The sequence below is a fragment of the Aspergillus terreus genome, genomic scaffold (assembly GCF_000149615.1).
Source record: "Aspergillus terreus NIH2624 scaffold_11 genomic scaffold, whole genome shotgun sequence".
Taxonomy (NCBI): Eukaryota; Fungi; Ascomycota; class Eurotiomycetes; order Eurotiales; family Aspergillaceae; genus Aspergillus; species Aspergillus terreus.
The window spans coordinates 1,026,362-1,047,455 of NT_165934.1; the positions used below are offsets into that span (position 1 = coordinate 1,026,362).

At 52.7% G+C, this 21,094-nt stretch overlaps 8 protein-coding genes across 8 annotated transcripts; 5 read left to right on the forward strand and 3 right to left on the reverse strand.

Annotated features, from left to right (window-relative positions):
- Positions 1–1,060: 1,060 nt before the first annotated feature.
- On the reverse strand, positions 1,061–1,746 carry ATEG_07795 (uncharacterized protein; the record flags this gene model as incomplete). Its single annotated transcript, XM_001216416.1, has 2 exons — positions 1,061–1,354; positions 1,420–1,746. The coding sequence occupies 2 exons, from the start codon at positions 1,744–1,746 to the stop codon at positions 1,061–1,063; spliced, it is 621 nt and encodes a 206-aa protein (XP_001216416.1).
- Positions 1,747–3,023: 1,277 nt separating this feature from the next.
- ATEG_07796 (uncharacterized protein) lies at positions 3,024–4,688 on the reverse strand (the record flags this gene model as incomplete). Its single annotated transcript, XM_001216417.1, has 6 exons — positions 3,024–3,268; positions 3,317–3,384; positions 3,434–3,816; positions 4,064–4,323; positions 4,373–4,430; positions 4,482–4,688. 6 exons carry the CDS (start codon positions 4,686–4,688, stop codon positions 3,024–3,026), a joined length of 1,221 nt encoding a protein of 406 aa, XP_001216417.1.
- A 978-nt stretch (positions 4,689–5,666) lies between these two features.
- ATEG_07797 (cytochrome P450) lies at positions 5,667–7,568 on the forward strand (the record flags this gene model as incomplete). The annotated part of the gene is made up of 7 exons (XM_001216418.1): positions 5,667–5,865; positions 5,934–6,066; positions 6,124–6,315; positions 6,366–6,517; positions 6,561–6,805; positions 6,859–7,130; positions 7,178–7,568. 7 exons carry the CDS (start codon positions 5,667–5,669, stop codon positions 7,566–7,568), a joined length of 1,584 nt encoding a protein of 527 aa, XP_001216418.1.
- An 830-nt stretch (positions 7,569–8,398) lies between these two features.
- Positions 8,399–9,911, forward strand: ATEG_07798 (class I SAM-dependent methyltransferase; the record flags this gene model as incomplete). The annotated part of the gene is made up of 7 exons (XM_001216419.1): positions 8,399–8,443; positions 8,512–8,555; positions 8,615–8,669; positions 8,885–8,920; positions 8,971–9,092; positions 9,258–9,612; positions 9,675–9,911. 7 exons carry the CDS (start codon positions 8,399–8,401, stop codon positions 9,909–9,911), a joined length of 894 nt encoding a protein of 297 aa, XP_001216419.1.
- A 1,246-nt stretch (positions 9,912–11,157) lies between these two features.
- On the reverse strand, positions 11,158–11,673 carry ATEG_07799 (uncharacterized protein; the record flags this gene model as incomplete). Its single annotated transcript, XM_001216420.1, has 3 exons — positions 11,158–11,296; positions 11,389–11,481; positions 11,522–11,673. The coding sequence occupies 3 exons, from the start codon at positions 11,671–11,673 to the stop codon at positions 11,158–11,160; spliced, it is 384 nt and encodes a 127-aa protein (XP_001216420.1).
- Positions 11,674–13,699: 2,026 nt separating this feature from the next.
- On the forward strand, positions 13,700–15,245 carry ATEG_07800 (uncharacterized protein; the record flags this gene model as incomplete). Its single annotated transcript, XM_001216421.1, has 2 exons — positions 13,700–14,152; positions 14,211–15,245. The coding sequence occupies 2 exons, from the start codon at positions 13,700–13,702 to the stop codon at positions 15,243–15,245; spliced, it is 1,488 nt and encodes a 495-aa protein (XP_001216421.1).
- Positions 15,246–15,949: 704 nt separating this feature from the next.
- On the forward strand, positions 15,950–18,032 carry ATEG_07801 (putative manganese ion homeostasis (Fr); the record flags this gene model as incomplete). The annotated part of the gene is made up of 3 exons (XM_001216422.1): positions 15,950–16,285; positions 16,377–17,766; positions 17,872–18,032. The coding sequence occupies 3 exons, from the start codon at positions 15,950–15,952 to the stop codon at positions 18,030–18,032; spliced, it is 1,887 nt and encodes a 628-aa protein (XP_001216422.1).
- A 1,282-nt stretch (positions 18,033–19,314) lies between these two features.
- Positions 19,315–21,034, forward strand: ATEG_07802 (sugar porter family MFS transporter; the record flags this gene model as incomplete). Its single annotated transcript, XM_001216423.1, has 3 exons — positions 19,315–19,442; positions 19,471–20,261; positions 20,331–21,034. The coding sequence occupies 3 exons, from the start codon at positions 19,315–19,317 to the stop codon at positions 21,032–21,034; spliced, it is 1,623 nt and encodes a 540-aa protein (XP_001216423.1).
- Between the last annotated feature and the right edge of the window lie 60 nt (positions 21,035–21,094).

Here is a 21,094-nt window from a genome sequence, read left to right on the forward strand (position 1 = left end):
GTCATTGTTTCTTTTCACACGATAACGCGCAGAACACCAGCTTAATCCCAAATATTGATTATATCGATCTGAACTCGCTAGAAAGCGTGTTACTAGTACAGAGTACATGCTACATAGTTAGGAAACTCGAGGGTTTCACTGCCGATATCCGAGCACTTAACAGTAGCATGTTCTACGCATTTCTTTCCCTGATCGCTAGCTGGCATTCTCGGCGTTCTGCCCATGTAAACCTCGACCTAGCGGCCCAAAAGGATACATTTAGATCTTGAGAAAGTGATCTCAGTCTCTGTGTAAGGGACGAGGTCCCACGATAGTTGCAGGAACAGATCGAATATGATAGTCAGGCTCTACACTTTGTTTGACGCCGCTGCGTCTGATGACCCGGACCGCTCATCACGATACTGCGGAACGATATCGGCCCCCATCAGCGCTACCGCTGGTTTACTGCTAACCCGCCCTTAAACATCCGGGGTTCTGCAGGTCGCGAAGGGGGTCAGGGTACAACCCATCGGCACACCGCACCAGGTGAGCAAATATTCGCAATTCAACTGAACAGGGTGAAATATCGTACTTGGTAACCGCATGATGTCAATGATGTGCACCTAGCTAGACACAGCCACTGGACTATGGTATCCGACAACCGAAGTGCGGCTGATGAGCATCTCGAATGGTAGCGGTCTTTCTAAACTACGTAAGCATCACTGTGAAGTGTAAAAGTAGGCAGGCGTAGCGGCTAATACTGATCCATACGCTAAGGTAAGACCACAACATTCATCTCCCAGGTATACTATCACTATATCTAGGTTGTAGATATGCAGTAATTCGCCTTCACCGCAGAATACGGAGTACAGTGCATGTAGTATACAGTATACGGTATCATTCTTAGTTTGTTATAGATGGTGGTAGTACATGGTCCTATTAACGTCTCGTCGGCGATGTAGATCCAGAGCTCTATCTCCTCATCGCGACCCGGTTCAGTCTTGATAACGGGGCTGGGTACTATAATAATTTCCATTCTTTTCTTCGCAGCGGCATCCCCAAAGACTATACCTATACAGCTTCACGGCGAGATCGCCGGCCGGTCATAATATCCCGGCTGTGCTCGAAGTTCATCCAACAGGATGAAAATGTTGACGTCGGGTCCTCCCAGTTCCGACTTGATCGCCGTACAGGCTCGAGACAGCTTGGACCTGGGATCCAGCCGACGAGGAATCTCGTCCATCTCCTGCAACGACCGTATCAGATCTTCAAAGATTCCAAAGAGATCAGGAGACATCACGGCCCCCTGGAGGCGCTTTTCCGCCATGTAGTCGAACACTGTCTGGATCTCGGCACAGTTACTGTTCACTAATTCCTGCGTCAGCGCCCCCCTCCCCCCGTAGGGTAGAGATACTCACCGATAGCGGCAGCTGTACCTACCTCGACGCCATAGAGCTCTTTAAACACCTCGTAGTCTGTCCGCATGCGGTTCTCGTACAGGTACACGTCCAGCGCGACGTCGCCGCATCCCCATTTCACGGGCACCCGATCCGCCGGGCTCGGCGAGTGCAGAATATTATCGACAAAGGCGTTGATGATGCCCTGCCGCACATGGAGGCATTCAGGGTTGCTCCGTTTGCGATTGCGATTGTCGGCCGTCTTTTGGTCGAGTTGTCGACGCAAGTCTTCGAGCATGTGTTTGTTGGTCTCCAGGTCTTTCCCGGACTCCTCGAGCATCTGTCGGATTTCGTCCATTCTCACGGTCATCGCTGGCGGCAAAAATCGACCAGGTCACTCGTTTATTAAGGATCTACAGACAACGCCGCTGACTTTGGGCCCCATTCGCCGGCCCCCTCCTCATATACCTCGCAGCATACTTTGGGGCTTCAGTGATAGCACAAGCCCCTTTCGTCGAGCGCTCGTCATGGATCTGTGGCAACACCCCTTTGCAACTGGGCGGGAGGGGCTGGAACCAAGCGAAAGGGTCGTAAGTTTTTTCCCGGGCGAGATCTATGGTTCGATCAGGACTCACATAGTCTAGACTCGGAGCGGGGAGTCGATCAGACCGACTGGTGGCGCGGCAACAACCATGGTACCGCATTGCCCGCATGGTTGACAACGGGACCTGCAAGTATTTTCCGGACTAATCGTGTGGGGAAGACATTGGGAGGAACCTCTCCCCTCCTCCTCCTCGACCCTGGGTGTTCGTGTTGCTTGTCTCGGTAGTCTGTTCGATCTGAATTCTATCCCGGATGGGATTCTGATTCTGGGCGCTGCAGAATGGGAGCAGACGGTTGCGCCTGCTGAGCATGATTAGAGTTAACTCTCGACGCACCACCATCTGGATAGACAGAGCAGGCACCCTCTTCGCCAGACCAGACGACTGACCGCATGAACCATCAAGCTTGTAAGGGATGCAGGGTTGCACCTTGGAACCCAGGTGGCTAGTCGATTAGAGCGTTGAATCCGGGTGTGCGATACGCGTTACGCTTCTCCCTAGACCGCAGCTGTATCCTAATGAAAGCATCCATTTTACCTTTGTATTTTAGGTTATACCCCCTTCTCAAGAAGGCTGATCCGCAAACGTGGCAGTCGTGATGTCACCCAACACCCCCGGTGGCAGTTGTATAAAGCCGTACACCTCATGGGTCCCGAGATATGACTAGAATATGCACGATTATGAATCAACGGCGATGGATAGAGAATAGGGTAACAGCCAAACGGGTTTATATATTAATCCAGCACAATTACATTCAACGCCACTAAACCTTCATCAATCTACCCAGAAGTCCGCGGAAATACTCGATGCTGAATACAAGCATAACCAGAGCCTCTATCGTAATATCTGATCTATACAACCAGCAATGACTCAATCCGAGGCGTTCGAATACAGCTCTAACAGCGATGATTGGCGAATCTAACACAGGCGCCACGAGCCCCAGCTCCCACTCGCAACAACATCTCTATACATCGACGCAAGAAAATGTCTCGTCAGCGAAATAAGAACCATGTAGTGATACAACGACCGGGTGTGCGCCCGCCAATCACCGCCCGTGGACCAGGGCGTCTTCGGAAGCGGTCGTGTGCAGGATACTGAACTCCTCCTTCTTCACCCGGTTCATGCGGATGGCGGGCGGCGTGTCATTTTCGTCGCTGGGGTACTGTTTCGTCGTTCCGAAGCAGGCGGGGAAAATCGGCTTCAGGAGGGAGGGAAGACATGGCATGCACGCGCAGATGATGGCCACATCGCACTCGACGACGCTCCAGTGGATCGCGGGATTGTTGTCCACTGTCTCTCATCAGGGTGGGCTACGTCGTTAGAAGGCATTGGACTTACTGCTGAAGTTTGAGGACTTGGAGAACTTGACCAGCGACTGTAAGCGCAGGCAGCTGACGATGGTAATTCTATCCGGATTAATATCTCGATTGACAGTGATCTCGTCAGGACACTTACAGAAAGCCAGTGCAGAACATGAGAAGCACTAGTGTCCTCTTTCTCTTGCTGAGCGAGAGTTTGGACAGAGGCCACAGAGGAAGACCAATGATCGAAAGATCCATGGCGATCTGCATGGCCGCCCGGTACCACGAGTAAGAGCTGATGTCGATGCAGGAGCCCGTCGTCTCGCCCGTCCAGTTTGTCCAGAAATACGACACCGGTGTGCACTGGAAGATCATGATGAAGGTGTTTGATATCCCAAAACAAATCGAGATGGCGCCGAGGGCGTATGCGAAGTAGCGGTATTTGGAAGGGGGGAAGATCCGAAGGTAGAACGCCAGGAAGGACAGCTGGGTGAACGCTTCAGATGGCATATAGAACACCTCGGCGAGTAGGAGTAGCTAATTCTTGTCAGTACAGTCATTCGCGTCGTGGGATGGCAGGTCTACCTTCAGCTGCTTGGTAACGTCGTCGAAGGGAATGGTCCAGATATTGGTACCGAGTCCGTAGGATTTCACTATACAGTGAGTCTCTGTATATCATCATGGCTGTCTTGCAACTTACTCGGAAATGTCAAACAGTTGAGTGGAGCGGCACAAACCTGTCACTGTAAGCGAAGCCCTGGTAGATACATTGCGAGTCACCAACCAATGCCATCAAGATTAAACCATCGTCCCAGCCAAGGGACTTTTTCACGAAGATCCGCTGCGACCAGCGCAGGATGACCATGATCAATGCGAGCATGCCCAGCGAGCCCGCCAACGCTGGGGTCAAGTCCGCTTCGTTATCCTCGGGAATGCCGCACACAGCTCGGGTCATGTTGGTGGATGCTATATCAGTCAATCCAAGTACTTGGACGTGGCGAACGGTCTGGCTTACAGAGACCCAATTCAGGTACACACGAGAGACTGTAGCACCCGAGAGCATTTGTCAGTAACTGCTGGTTCGTGCAGATACATGTCTGATCGGTGACTGTGCAAGAGGTTGCTTCGAGTGCCGTTGTGACACACTTGGCCTGGGAGGGTGTCAGAAGGTCTATAGCTGTAAAGTATGATGGTATACTTACGGCGCAAGCTGGTAAGTCTTCGAGGAACCCCTTCGTAATAGTCGAATTCATCCTATATTCTTGAGTTGCTCCAGGATCTTCTCTAGTTGTCGATGCTAACCACCGTCTCGGGTCTTCAGGATCGCACCAGGATTTATATGACTCTAACCTGACAAAGCCCGGAGATCCATTCACCATCTGACAGCTCTGTCCTAGTACACGGGCCATAGCGTACTGATTCCCAATTATTGGTCATACTGCCTGAGCACTGATCTACATCTGAGCCCTATCCAGTCTCCTGGTTCCAAATACCAAGAAATGGGACGGAAGCACAGGCCCGAGGAGAGTGTATCATCGCATCGCCGAACATATCAGGCGATCTGCCGCAAGGGCGAATACCTATGACTTGATTTGGAGAGCTGGACGTTTAGATTGGCCGCAGGATTCCATTCTAACAGCTCTGACAAGGTGACTTATCAATGATCTACAGTCCGCGGAAGAGGGCCGCTGACAAGTCGACGGCCCGACAGATAAGTTACTTTTCCGAGGCTGTCAAGTAGATCTTTTCTTATATGCAATCTCACATATGATCTTGCGGATAAGGGGTGTGTGTGGTGTTGCAGGGCCACCGGCCATAGGAGGCATACAGAGTATATCGGCTCATGTCCCATGGATACGCCATTGATCGGCCTGATACGGAACGCTGTCAAATCCAATCCAACGGCTCCTGGTCCAATCAGTCTGCAGCTTTCAAAGTGACGCGGTTGCAAGCCGGACGCACAGACAAGTGGCTTCGCACAATGTACTTTTGTCCAAGAGTATTCCCAAACAATCGCCTTGATACTCTAGAATTAGATATAGGATACATACTTTTTGTTTCTCTGCTGCAGATTTTTTCAACAACAGTCAAAGCACAGACAAGTATCTCATGAGGCAGAGATAACAAATTCGTCTACCGCTGGTCGAACCCCCACTATGCGAATGTGGAGATCTTTGACATCGCACAGACATTCAGACTGGCCACAAGAACTGCACTTAACAGCTGCATGGCTAGTCTACTCCGGAGTAAGTAAGGATCCCGTCGTCCAGACCCCGTTAGACCAGTCACAATATGTAGAATAAGAGGGGTTTGCTTCCTCAAATTTTCATCACTCTGGGACGCTTGATTGTGTCCCTTTCTCGTCGTCCCATCCCCTTTGCGGCTCCATGGCTCTGTACACGCTGGTAGGCACGCTTGTGGCGCTGGCGGTGGTCTATCTTTTGAAGCAGCTCCTGCTGTCGAAACCACCTACCGCGCCTCTCCCCCCAGGACCCAAGCCGAAACCCATCGTAGGAAATCTGGGCGACTTGCCTCCGCCAGGCCAGCAGGAATGGAAACATTGGCTGCAGTTCAAGAAGCTTTATGGTGCGTGCATCGGCATTCCATTGCAGAACTACTCGAGCGCCGTGACTGACAATTGTCTACCTCCGCAGGCCCCATCAGCTCTATCACTATTTTTGGCCAGACAATTGTCATCATCAATGATGCGCAAGTAGCCTTTGATCTCATGGAGAAGCGCTCCTCGATCTACTCCTCGCGACCGCGGATGGTCTTTGCGGGCGAAATGTAAGTATCCCTGCTGCCTGTATGAGGAGTGTGCGAACTAACCCCTAACGCGAACAGGGTGGGCTGGAACGACGCCCTAGCCATGCAAACGTACTCGGACAAGTTCCGAGCCTACCGCAAGGTGATGCATCGAGTTCTCGGCTCCAAGGCTGTCACGGCGCGCTTCAACCCGCTGCAACATGTCGAGATCCGTCGCTTCTTGCTGCGCGTCCTGGACAAGCCCAACGACCTGCTTCAGCATATCCGAACGTAGGTTCCATCCCCCTTAGCAGGGACAGTACTAATAGTGACGGCTGCAGAGAGGCAGGGGCAGTCATCCTGAAAATCGCCTATGGCTACACCATTGAGCCTCATGGCCGTGATCCTCTGATCGACCTGGCCAACGAGTCGATGGATAAGTTCTCCGTCGCAGGGACACCTGGCCGATGGATGGTCGATACTATCCCGTTTTGTGAGTGCCCGCGCCCGTATCGTCGTCCTCAGCTAATTTGTAGTGAAATACCTGCCTACCTGGCTCCCCGGGACGGATTTCATCCGGACAGGTAATGCATGGCGGAAGACCCTGCTCACCACCATCGAGAAACCGTATCAGCTGGTGCTGCAGCAGATGAAGCAGGGCTCGTGTCCGCCGTCGTACACAGCCAGTCTTCTCGAAGAGGCAAACGGCAACGCCACCCCCGAAGAAGATCTCGTCATCAAATGGACCGCAGGGTCGTTGTACACCGGCGGCGCAGATACAGTGCGACAGCCCTTTCACCCATCCACAGCTTCATCCTAGCTAACAAATTCCAGACGGTATCTGCGCTCTCCTGCTTCTTCCTAGCGATGACCCTGTACCCCGACGTCCAGCGCAAAGCGCAGGAAGAGCTCGACCGCGTCCTGGGGCCCAACCGCCTCCCGACGTTCGAAGACCGCGACAACCTCCCCTACATCGAAGCGCTCGTCAAAGAAACCCTGCGATGGCACCCCGTCGCCCCGACGGGCATCCCGCACCTGTGCACCGAGGACGACCTCTACAACGGCTATCTGATTCCAAAGGGGGCCCTCATTCTCCCGAACATCTGGTAAGCGCCGCCCCAACCCCGTCTTGTCTCGACCTAATACTCAACAGGGCATTCACCCATGATCCCAATGTCTACCGTGACCCCGCGAGCTTCAAGCCCGAGCGGTTCCTCGACACCGACGGGACCGCCCCCGAGCTCGACCCGCATATGCTTGCGTTCGGATTCGGTCGACGCATCTGCCCCGGGCGCTTCCTCGCAGACTCGACGATTTTCATGAGCATCGCGCAGTCGCTGACGGTCTTTCGCTTTGAGAAGGATCCCGCCGTCACTGCGCAGCCGGAGTTCCTCCCCGGGGTGGTCAGCCATCCCACTCCATACCAGCTGAAGATCACGCCGCGCAGCGCCCAGCATGAGGCGCTGATCCGGTCGGTCGAAGTGGAGCATCCGTGGGAGGAAAGCCATGCGAAGGAGATTGAGAAGATTGAGTGTGTGGTTTGAGGATGATCTACGGAGGAGAACTATGTACATAGTAGGAACGTGGCAGTGTTCCGTAGGGAGGTACTTAGATAAGCGGATGCCCGGCGGGCCGTTCAACGGGCTCCCGCGGTGGATCTACCAGGTGTGCCAATCGGGTCAGGTCAGATCAGATGCAAAATTGCTTCACTATATTCTCTGAGGTATATAGAGTACTACTATAGTTTGGAGTCCTATCACTAGATAGTGCACCTCCCTCATCAATGCGTGAATGGGATTGGAGAAGCTGTTGGTGGGCGATAATAGCCACGATCTCGGATGGCATGATGCCTTACGAACAAAGAAGGCAACCCTTTCACGAACCAGTCCGATGGCAGTCTAAGCCGACAATCGTCCATGTTCACTAGTACGAAGTATAGTACGATTGCTCATATAAACTGTAACTAGCCGATCTTCTCCGTAGCGAGTGGAGTATGTCCTCAATCCATGTCGGCCGACGCAAACTCCCCATGCACATCACCGCAACGGTTCTTAATACCTGCCAATTATCACACCAGTCCCGCCGAGACACAAGACCAGACCAATTGAACGCCCATGAACCAACGGCCCGTCTACTCCGTAGAGGCATCTTGCCAATAGTCTGTTGGCAGATGGACCACTCCAGCCCGAAACAGTCTAACGGCGGTTGGACTTTGTGCAACCTCCCCCCGGCCACGGGCCTGTCGCCGTCCAGGGCAATCGGCCGGCCCTTGTGCCACCGATTATAAGGCCCAGATACCCTAGGAAATTCCTTCCCCCCCGCAAATTTGCGATCAGTCACATTTCTCAAGTCCTAACGGGTTAGAAGGGCCATCATGTCTGCCGCTGCTCCTCAGAATGACACGCCGATTGTCCCCGAGGTCTGTGCCCAGTCGTGCCGGTGCTGGTATGGGATTATTGAGTGTTGTGGCTAATGGTTGTCAAACAGGCCGACGATGAGCTGTACAATGACAGCGAAGATTATGCAAGCACGTCAGTGGCCTTTTAGCATCCATTGGATCAGTTTCTTGCTGATGGTGGATTGCTTGCAGATACGGGACTTCCACCGACTCGCTTACATCTAGCATTATGAATTATCAGTGCGTTGTACCTGCATGCCTAACGCCGATAGAGTTGTTGATCGAAATCTAACTACTGCAAAAGATATGAAGTAAACCCTTCATTCGTTCCTGGCGCCTTTAGCGTACCGTCTAATGCAGCGGGATAGAACGGTCGGCGATACCACGCCTATCGTCAGGGCGAATATATCTTGGTAGGATGACATCTCGTGGAGGATCTAGATCGGTACTGACTGCCGGCAGCCTAACGATGAGCGAGAACAACAGCGCATGGAGTTGGTAGGTCATGATCTTCCCGTCGACGACGCTACCTGCTGACGCTGTCGGAGCAACACCATGTTCATAATCTGACTCTCGGTGGAGACCTATACAAGGCCCCTCTGAAGGAAGGCATCCAGCGCATTCTCGATCTGGGAACGGGGACGGGCGCGTGGGCAATCGACATTGCCGAGTAGGTGACGGAGCACGTATAACCCCCCACGAAACGTTTCCTAACAGGGTGAAGTGTGTTCCCCGAGGCGACAGTCATAGGCACTGATCTCAGCCCTATCCAACCCTCATGGTACGTCTACGATGTATACATCCACCGATCTGTCGCCCACTGAGCTCCGTCTAGGGTACCGCCCAACTGCATTTTCGAGATCGACGACTTTGAACTCGACTGGAACTTCTCGCGACCGTTCGACTACATCCACGCGCGCAGCATTGAAGGCTCCGTCAAGGATTTCCGCCGGCTCTTCCGGCAAGCGTACAATAATCTCACCCCGGGCGGATGGTTCGAGGTCCAGGAGTTCACTGTCGGCGTGTTTTCCGACGACGACAGTGAGGCAAAGGCGACGGGGATTTGCGAATGGCGCGACCATTTATTGAAGGGAAGCAGGGCGTTTGGCAAGCCCATGGGCATGGCGTCTCAGTACCAGGAGCTGATGAAGGAGGTCGGGTTCAAAGACGTGCAACAAAACATTTTCAAGGTCAGTGGCTCGGTTGATGAGAGCGAGAGTCGGGATGGTAGGGGCTGATGTCGATCTGTTAGGTACCATTCTCTCCGTGGGCGAAGGATGCCAAAATGAAAGAGCTGGGGCGCTACCAGCAGGTGAACATGCTGGAGGCGCTGGACGCGTACTCGTTGGCGCTGTTTACTCGCGTGTTGGGCTGGACTGTTGAGGAGGTCCAGGTTCTTCTGATGAGGGTCCGGAAGGACCTGTTGGATCGGTCGTTGCATATTTACTCGCGGTTATATGTGGTTTATGGGCAGAAGAGCGAGCCTTGAGACTGTGGATACAAGCAATTCAAAGGACCTGCCGGACCTGTTGGTGGGCACTGAGACCGAATTTAATGATAGGGTTAGCTAGCACTGTGATTTATGTCTGCCTGGTGCACCGTATTCTCCATTGTTCTAGTTAAATCATCTACTAAGACAGAGCTCCTATAATTCTATACCATTAGTTAAGCATTTGGTTGCAACATTGCTCAATCATCTTTGGTATTGCATGGAACAAGCACGGATTCAAGCTATCAAACAAAATGAAAAGCCAGTTATAACTTATTTCCCTGCGATGGATTGATTGTTCTTGTTAGGGAACTGCACAAGGAGTTCAGGACTAATAAGCAGCAAGAGACTGTCTAAGCTGATGTCCTCAACCAACAGAGAAGTATTTTGCTTTCCCAGTCTGCTCCACAGGGCCAGCTAGTCCGTCATTTCATTCCTCTGGTTGTACGTCAGAGGCTTTAGTTGATTGTTGAGGATGGAACGTCCCTAGGAGGAAGTCGAGGCCTCGTCTTTTTTCACAGGTGTAGAGTCGATCGTAATATGGGCAGACTCAGGACTGTAGCTGGAGTGCATAATGACAACATCTTTATCTTTTGCAAAGAGTTGCAAGGTCTCAATATATTCTTGCAGCAGGCTATCACCAGTCTGCGCTGACTGTTGGATCTCCGCCTTTCTGTTGATATCGTAGATGAACAGGGTGGGGTCCATATTGAAGGCCCAGAAGGTAGAGAGAGAAGAGACAGGAGACAATGAATGGAGAAGATAATGGAGTGGGATGTAAGTAGATCAACTGATGATATTTAGGATTGATTTGGGTTGATGGAAGGGATGAAGTCCGAACGAACTTTTATAAGACCAGCTGACGGTCACGTGAAAATGAGAAACAAAGCATCGTAGTGAATTATTCTCTTGAATGATATTTAATACTGTCTGCCTAAGTCGATGCCTGATAATGCCACCTGCAGCTGCCAAAAGCGGGTGAAAGAGTGTAGACAGGCAGAGAAGACAAGAAGACATATTACACTTCAGCATTGATGTGTGATCTGCTATCCTAACTGCTGAGCATGGAGAATTAAAGGAGACTCTAGAAACATGCTAGATATTGAATGCCTTTACACAGCCTGTCTACTGGCAAATATATGTATTCACAGGTGACACGATAGTATATCATTCATACCCATAGATCACCAATAGATTTGCCAACAGACAGATTGATTGACAACTCAATTGTAGCGAGCGACGGTAGTTAGATAACATAAAAACGAACAATATCAATAATAGTAATGCGTGGAACGAGGTTGTACGAGGCCAGATTCCAAAATCCACCAAGACTAACCAGGACACCATGACCTTTATATCCTTGCCTCATAACGTTCCACAAAACCCTAAAAACTGGTCTTCTATTGGAAGAGACTCCCATAGCCGGGCTGATTTGATTAACAAGAATATGGACAGAGCTGGATACTCATTTACTAACCTTAAGCAGTCCTCAACTGCCCTTGGCACATCGACAGTTTGTTTTGCATTCGAAAACCTTACTCCAATCTCCGCCTGTTCGGCATCTCTTCGTCTGTTCATTGTATGTACAGGTGCCCCCGCCACTTCTGCACGAGCTAGCGTTGCAGTCTTTGCCTGACTTGCTAGTGATGTAGCAGCTGGCGCTGACCTCGTTTGCCTCTGTCTGGACAGGAGTCGACAGGACTGGGGTCCACAGTGAAGCAAGCAGCATCAGAGCTGTAACTGGAGCGGACAACAGCTTCATCTTTCTTGCCAAATGTTGGTAGATTCTTCTAAAAGACTTTGGGTATGGAGTATGGATTGGAATTGACCGAGAAGGGGAGGTTGGATACTTGTTCATTCTGTATTGAGATAAAGGAGATCAGGGGGGTATTTATATTTTTCTTCTTTGGTTCTACTTGTAGAGATCTACCGCTAGAGGGTGAAAACAATCTGCTGACTATACAACGAGGTATTCAATGATCATGTTGGTGTAGTGGATGTTACACAGTCCGTAGGTAAGGCCCCCAAGCCTGTGACTCGATACCATAAGAAGTCTCATCGATCATGTCGATCTTATAGCTTCGAATACAAAGATGAGTACTAGAGACAACTCGCTGTGATGAAAGCCTTGATTCTCTAGATCAAACTATTTAAATGAATACTGTTTACCAATATCTTGATAATTTCTATTCTATCCATCCTACTCCCTATCATTATACTTTATGTTGTCAAGAAACCAGGGAGTATGATCTACCAAAGCAGTCAGAAGCAAAGAAACACAGCAGATTGCTTGTACAACACCCCATCTCACGTCAGCTTGGGGTTGCAGGCTCTGTAAGGGATGAACTATCAGTTTTAATCCAATTAAGACTTGTCCTTAGAAGGCCTTGCTTCAATGCTTGTTGTGTTTAGTTGTTCGATTGTTACCCTACCCCCCGACCTATGCTGAGGTCAACACACCATACCGTCGCATCGAGTAGGCAGGGAGCCAAACATTAGGATAAGCGAAGGGCTTATCGTCCGAGATTATTTTATATCCATACTCCTGTGGATTCCCCTGGAAGCAAGGCGGGTATGTCTTACTTGACACCCGTGTCTTCTATCAACTCAGCAGCAAGTCATCGGCTCACCTCTCTGTATACGGTATTAAAAGAAGAAGACCGGCCGACAAGGTAGCCCGACGATCAACCCAGATGGACTTCCGGATTGTACGAACATAGATAGAATGACCATTTGGAGTAGAGCCACTGTGATCTGCTTTGGAGTTTTGGACTCCAACATACCTGGGTAGAACCCTTGGTCCTTCCCGGATATTGGTCCGAAAACCGCTTCGTGACATCTGATCAAGGTAGCTCTCGGGGCCTTCTCAACTCAATGAAAAAGATGCTCCTCGTCTGGTCGGGATTATAAGATCTTGTTGTGGCGGCAGACAGGCGGGTAAAAGCAGCGAAACGGGAAGAAGACGGGCAAGTCCAACGCAAAAAAGAGCCGTACTACTGTACATACACTGTAGCCTAGTAGGAGTTAGTATATTTAGTCGAGTAGCTAGAGCACGGTCGAAGTGGACCCCCGGTTTCGGCGGTGGACATCTGCCGAAAAAGTGGTAGTAAATCTCTGTTCAAGACAATCGTCGCAGTATGACTGTGTACAAAGAAGTGAAACAGGTCTCTTTTGTAGAAAGTGTAGAGTAGAAGGAAGTGAAGTACGAGAAAGTGAACCATAGTCGGTAGATCTGAGGCCGCAACACGCCACCGGGCCGATCGGAGGACTCGCCGCCTTCCGGATCGAGGACCCCACCGGCGATAATGATGCGAACTGAATCCATCCATACTAACTACTCCTTCGCTCGGTAGTTTCTTTTTCCCTCTCATCCATTGCTTCGCTCTTTGCTAGACGCTTCGTCTCTTCGCTTATTATTACATCAGTCTCTAATCACACACCGTACGATTTCACTGCATCCTCCCTGCCCCTGCGATTGTTGTCGTCTGGTTCGCATCGCGGAATTTCGCGCCACTGAGCGCGCCGCAAAGCTTCCCCGATGATGGGCCTCTCCAAGACCAACAGGATTCTCATCCTGTTAGTGATTGACACGGCTTTCTTCCTGCTGGAATTGATCGTCGGTATGTCGGTCTACATCGCGTGGTGGTGCTGCTCTAACATTTCCAAGGATATGCCGTCCATTCGCTCGCCCTAGTTGCGGACTCCTTTCACATGGTATACCGCTCCCCCTACATATTTATTTTGACATTTTGGACATTTGGGCTTACGAGTCACCTGCCAGCTCAACGATGTACTCTCGCTCCTCGTCGGTTTATGGGCGGTCAAAGTCGCCAACCGAGAAACTACCTCCAAGTCATACACCTACGGAGTGCGTTCTCCCCACCCCTCGTCTCATACTGGTCGCATCGAAGCTAACCAAGCTTTTCGTCCAGTGGCAACGTGCCGAAACCCTCGGTGCCCTCGTCAATGGTGTCTTCCTGGTCGCCTTGTGCGTATCGATTTTCCTCGAGGCTATACAACGGTTGGTGGAACCCCAGGAGGTGAAGAACGGCAAACTCGTCTGTATTGTCGGTTGTCTTGGTCTTTTGTCCAACATCATTGGCCTGGTCCTCTTCCACGATCACTCCCATGGACACGGACATGGTCACGTTCACGCCGACGTTGAGGATGTGGAAGCTGCCGAGCATGGCATCGCCCATGACCACTCTACAATTCCCCACGCAGATACCCGCAGAACAAGTGTAAGAATTGATTCGACGACCCTGCCATCACGACGATGCTTGCTAACCTACATGCTAGCTTGAGCCCGCTACCGAACCCGCCTCTCCCTTCTCTCGCAGACAACGAGCCATCGAAAGCCATCGCGGCTCGCCACGATACACCACCTCTAGCCGTGGTTTTATGGATGTGGAAGACCTGCAGGTCCACCCAGCCACACTGAGACAGGAGATCATCGCCGCCAGCCGCAACCGCTTCCCGGAAGATGAGCCGTCGGAGTCAGACTCGGATCAAGCGGGCGAGAACGGAGATGAGAATGGCCAACCGTCGGAGCGGACGGGCCTGCTAGGCCGCAATGATCGAGCTGGAAAATACACAGACGAAATCCACGCTCCGGTGAATGCGCCGGTGATGGCCGCCGAGGATGACATCCATAAGCATCACAATCATGCCCAGCCGAAGCCCAAGGAGCACAAGCATGGCCACGGTCACGACCTCAACATGCGTGGTGTATTCCTGCACGTTATGGGGGATGCGTTGGGAAACATCGGCGTCATCGCGTCTGCTTTGGTGATCTGGCTGACAGATTACTCCTGGAGATTCTACGTCGATCCGGGCATTTCGCTTCTGATTACCATCATTATCCTTGCTTCCGCCATTCCCTTGTGCAAGGCCGCCTCCCGCATCCTTTTGCAGGCCGTCCCACAGGGAATGAGCATTGACCATATCAAGGAGGACATTGAACGCCTTCCGGGTGTGATTAGCTCTCACCATCTGCATGTCTGGCAGCTCAGCGACACCAAGCTGGTCGCCTCTCTCCATATCCAGGTGGACACAGAAATCAAGGGCGAAGGCTCCGACCGATACATGCACCTGGCCCGACAGGTCCGACGATGTCTGCACGCCTATGGCATTCATTCATCCACGATCCAGCCTGAGTTTATGCCGGAGAGCGACGCGGAGGACAACAATGCTGCGTCGTCTTCGGCCGGAAGCAGTAATGGCGCCGCGCGTGGGCCGGATGCTTTCCGGGACGGGGATCCCCAGGCCTGTCTTCTGGAATGTGGCGAGGAATGCGCCCGGGGTGGACAATGTTGCCCCAAACCCGCACCCTAATTCCGTGTGCGGGCGGGCGATGTCCTGCTTGTTGTTTTGTCTCGCATGATTACATATTCTTATGGTTCCTAATGTATGCCCTCGTTTACTGCGACAGCGGTGGGTATAGCTGTATGTTCTGTCCGGGATGTTTCTGTCGGTCCTAGAAGGGAGGCGGTGTGCTTACAGTCCTGATCCATGACGAATGGGATAGACTATGTATTTTTTCTTGTTAGTTGCTTGCATCGATATCTCCGCAAGCGTTGTATTGCTAAGGTTGAATGTACATGATCCGGGCATGAGCTGATGTGCGCTCTAATAGATTGGATCTCTTCGACAAGTCTGCCTATTCCATACGTATATCTGTGTCGAGTACATCCTGTGGCAGAGCGTAGACGTTCTATTGTTTGTTGACAGATACAATACTTTGGTTACTATTTTCGGCGACAATGGGTCTGGATCACCGCCACGTGACACCCCCCGATTAAGGACAACGGCTACAGCCAGGAACATCGACAACTCCAGCGCTAATGGAACCATGTGTTGAACCTCGCACTCTCCTTCGCTCCTTCATTCCTTCTGCTCGGATTCATATCCTTCTCTAGAGCATGCTACACCATTCCGTCAATTGTTGACTACCACCCAGACTCGTCTCAGCAAGGGCGGAGGCGATGCAGCAGACGCCATAGTTGCGTTGTCCCCATCCAAAGCTTGCGATAGCCACGATGAGTTACTCGTATTCGCACAGCGCTGGCGTCCACGCTTATCGCCCTGCTCGCCCGAATCTTCCCGCGTCGTCGTCGAACCTGTGGGATTCGGTGCAGGATGCCATGCCGGTCTGGGCCAAACAATGGATGGCCCAGGTCCAACTCCATCACATTCCCTGGACGCGGAGTAGCGACGGGATCGACATGAAAACGCTGGTGGCGAGGGTGGTACGGTGCATATTCAGCGTCAAAAATGCATTGATTCTACTGTGGTGCTTCACTCTGTGGTGGGGCGAGCGCACGGTGTTTCGCGATACGCTGGCGACGTGCGCCTGGAATAATTGGGAGAAATGGGTGAGTTCTGATATCGGGGGGATGAGGAGCCGATTGCTTGTCTATGTTCCTTTTGTGAATCGCAATGTCTAACCGGCCTTATCGCCATCAGCCCCAGCATGCTACGCCGCACCATGTCGCCTTCATCGCCGACCCCCAACTGGTCGATCCCCATACCTATCCCGGTCGCCCTTGGCCGCTGTCCACGTTGACGGTCAAATTTACGGATCAATACCTCCGCCGCTCTTTTTCGTCGATACAGACGACCTTTGGGCCCGACTCGGTGGTGTTTCTCGGCGATCTGTTCGATGGTGGTCGCGAGTGGGGTACCAGGGACAGCTCCAGCCCGGAGAAACGATATCAAAAATACAAGGATACGTTCTGGAAGGACGAATACCATCGCTTCGTGAAGATTTTCGCCGACCAGTGGAATGACGGGGACTGGGCAACCTCCGACCCACGCGGCCGCAGGATGATCTCCAGTCTGCCTGGTAACCACGATCTGGGCTTCGGTTCAGGCATCCAGATCCCCGTGCGGGATCGATTCCAGGCTTTCTTTGGCAAGGGAAACCGCGTCGACATTATCGGAAACCATACATTTGTCTCGATCGATACTGTGTCGCTCAGCGCCATGGACCAGCCTGACCCGGAGACGGGGAGCTCGGGAACTGGCTCAGGCGATGGTATCCAGCCAAATGAGCGTATCTGGAAGGAACCGGAGGAGTTCCTCAACAATATGAAGGTCCACCGGGGCAAGGCAGAGGCGAAGGAGCTGCGCATGCTGAGGAACCAGAGTGAGGGTCATTTGTTTGACCACAAGGTGGTCGACGACGTCTCGCAGCCCACCCTGCATCGAGACACCCCGCTGGAGGACTCGGACCTCCCTGCTATTCTTCTCACGCATGTCCCGTTGTATCGCAAGCCGGGCACGCCCTGCGGGCCTCTGCGCGAACGCTACCCACCCTCCTCCGACGAGGAGTTAGAAGAAGACGACCGCAATGCCATCACGATTGGCAGCGGCTATCAGTACCAGAACGTCCTCACGCCGAGTATCTCCAAGGACCTGGTGAGCAAGATCGGGCCCAATCTAATGCATGTATACTCGGGTGATGACCACGACTACTGTGAGATCTCCCATCGGGAGTTTAGCGGGTCGCCGAAGGAAATCACCGTGAAGAGTTTGTCCTGGGCCATGGGCGTCCGCCGGCCGGGGTTTGTGCTTACGAGTCTCTGGAACCCGATTGACCCTGCTACGGGGCACTCCTCCGGACAAGTGCGGTCCGGGGCCACCATCCAGAACCATCTCTGCCTTCTGCCGGACCAGCTGTCCATCTTCATCCATTACGGTCTCGTATTTGGGTTGACTCTTGCGGTGCTCCTTGCGCGGGCCGTCTTTTGCGTCAAATACGCGGCCCCCACGGGCACCCCAGGCCCCATCCTCCCTCTTTCGGAGACTAGACCATACTCCCAGTCCCCGGCTGTGTCCAAAACTCCCTCTTCTAGTACGTCCCGCTCTACCTACCCGACCCCGCGTGGGTTGGCCAGCCGGGCCACCAACGCCCCCCCTCGGCCCACCAAAGCGTATGCTGATGCTTACTCGGGCGCAGGTCCCGACGAGGATGACATGGACGGCTCGAAGTGGAAGCCGGGACGGTCGGGGAGTTCTGATCGCCCGCTCGACCGCATCCGAGGGGAGTTTTTAACATCTGTGAAGAGCGTTGCGATGATTGTACTCGCATGGTACTTTTTCCTGATATGGCGATGGTAGACACTTCTTGTACATACACATACACGCCTCATACAAATATTTGATTGCATAATGGAGTTTGGATGATTCTAGGCGTTTCGAAATATAACACGAAACGTCGAAGGCTGCGAAGCTTCTGCAACTGGCTTTAACCATGGCCGTCTCACGCCGATCCACCCTCTATGATTCGGGCCGCGCGATGGTGGCAACGCTATGCGAGTACCTGGTCGATTTTGAACATGGAGCCAGTCGCTCCTCGTGTCTGGAGACTGACTAGTCTAGACTTTGTGGGGATTTGTCGGGGATTGGGATTTTTTTTCTCCCCATGGGCCTGTTGTCGATCGTGGTAGAGACCCTGCGGGCTAGTGGCGGTGGCAGACGCTCACTGCATCTAGTGAGCGATAATAATAGAAGACTATGTATGATATTGAGACAGATTTTTCCCTTCTTTGACACCGGTGAAACATTGGAGCGTTTCACGGTTTGCTCTGTCGTGTTGGTGGATTACCATGTCTGACCATCTTGTAGCATACGGGGATACCTACTCTCGCCATAGAACGGGATAGAACCACATCCATCACATCGCACAATATACTCCTAATACCACATTTTCCCAAGTCCTCTTGCACCTGGCAATTCAAAGAGCATACTCTCGATAGGGTTTACCGCATGCGGCATCATCGTGTAACCAGCCCTAACGCATCGCCGCCAACATGCCAGCTGAGTCCACCCTCCCGAAGCGTCCATCGAAGCCAAATTCCAAGCCAAATGCGAATAGCCTTCGACGCCGCCTGGACTAGTGGGCTTCCAGAAACATTCGAACGAGACAACTATGGCTCGTCTGTTGGGCATCTGCCTAGTCCCTTGCGCAGCCGCCAATGGCATCTCCCATGAGGACCTGTACAGTGCAACATCTTCCACTCCTCGCGCCGTCGCAGCATGGTCCCCACCACAAAGACATTGTTTCTGAGCCGTAGGTAATAATGGCAGCATGGTCAGGGACTCCCAAACTTCCCCTGTCAGACAGAGTTGTTGGTGTCGACTGTTGCTGCTGCTGCTGCTGGTTTCGGTCCACCCAACCGCCTCTGGGATGCCGGATATGGCGACGGTCCTCACCTGGGTGTCTCTGCATGCTACCGGTCTGGGGAAGTACAAATATTTACTGACCCCGGATCGTCGGGTGCGGAGTTTCCTGTGGACTGACTTCTGTTCGACTCTTACTTCTTTCTGACTTCTGACGGGGCGTGCAAGACTCGAGATACTGTTACAATCACTACAGCTTGATTGACTGACCATTCCTACTATGGGTTTTCTACTGAAAAAGCCCCACGATGCGGCTGGGTCTGCAGCCCCGGCCATTATCATCGGCCTGTTTGTCGCATTTGGAGGATTGCTCTTCGGGTTCGTTGGATCGTTCGCCGTGAGGCATCGGTATGCGAAGCATAGCTAACCCACATAGATATGACACCGGCACCATCAACGGCATTCTGGCCATGAAATACTGGCGTAAACTCTTCTCCACCGGCTACATCAACCCCGCGGACAACTATCCCGATGTGACCTCGTCGCAGTCGTCCATGATCGTATCGCTGCTGTCCGCGGGCACCTTCTTCGGCGCCTTGACGGCGGCCCCCGTCGCCGACTACTTTGGTCGCCGCATCGGCATGATCCTCGACACCGGTGTCTTCTGCTTTGGCGTTATCCTCCAGACGGTGGCGACGTCGATCCCGCTATTCGTCGCGGGGCGGTTCTTCGCGGGGTACGGTGTGGGTTTGCTGTCGGCCACTGTGCCGCTGTACCAGTCCGAAACCGCGCCCAAGTGGATTCGAGGCACCATTGTCGGTGCTTACCAGCTGGCTATCACCATCGGACTGCTTGTCGCGGCCGTGGTGAACAATGCGACTAAGGACCGTATGGACACGGGGTCCTACCGCATTCCCGTCGCCGTGCAGTTTGCCTGGGCAATTATCCTCGTCACGGGTATGATTGTTCTGCCGGAGACGCCGCGCTTCCTGATTAAGAAGGGTAAGCATGAAGCGGCGTCTAAGGCGCTAGCTCGGCTGCGTCGTCTCGACATCAATAACCCGGCTATCGTCTCGGAGCTGGCGGAGATCCAGGCCAACCATGAATACGAGCTCAGCGTCGGCAAGGCCAGCTACTGGGAGATCCTCAAGGGCACTCTCGGAAAGCGTCTGGCGACCGGATGTGCGGTGCAGATGCTGCAGCAGCTTTCGGGAGTGAACTTCATCTGTGCGTGTCTCTCTACTTTACTCCCCTCGCACCCCGTAGTTTAGTATGATCAAAACTGACCTGATGCAGTTTACTATGGAACAACCTTCTTCGAGCACTCCGGCATTAAGAACGGCTTCATCATTACCCTGATCACGAACATCGTCAACGTCGTCTCCACCTTCCCGGGTCTCTATATGGTCGAGAAATGGGGTCGTCGTCCGCTGCTCCTCTTTGGGGCGGTGGGCATGTGCGTGTGCCAGCTGATCGTGGCCATCGTCGGCACCGTCGCCACCTCTGACGTCGCCAACAAGGTGCTGATCGCCTTCGTGTGCGTCTACATCTTCTTCTTCGCCTCGTCTTGGGGCCCTGTCGCCTGGGTGGTCACCGGCGAGCTGTTCCCACTCAAGGCCCGCGCTAAATGCTTGTCCATCACCACCGCGACGAACTGGCTCTTCAACTGGGCCATCGCCTACGCGACGCCGTATATGGTCAACGCGGGCCCCGGCAATGCGAACCTCCAGTCCAAGGTCTTCTTTATCTGGGGCGGCTTCTGTTTCTTCGCCATTATCTTCGTGTACACCTGTATCTACGAGACTAAGGGCCTTACCCTGGAGCAGGTCGACGAGCTGTACGCCAAGGTCGCTGTCGCGTGGCAGTCGACCTCATTCAGGCCCTCGGTGCATTACACGGATGTGCGCGATGTCGCCGATGGACATTCTGATGTGGATCTGGTGAAGCTCGAGGCCGAGGCCCAGGTGAAGCATGATGCGGAGCATGTTGAGAGCGCATGACTAAGCTGGATGGTTGTTATTCGTTTGTTTGGTTTTGTATGAGTCACGAGAGATGGTGCT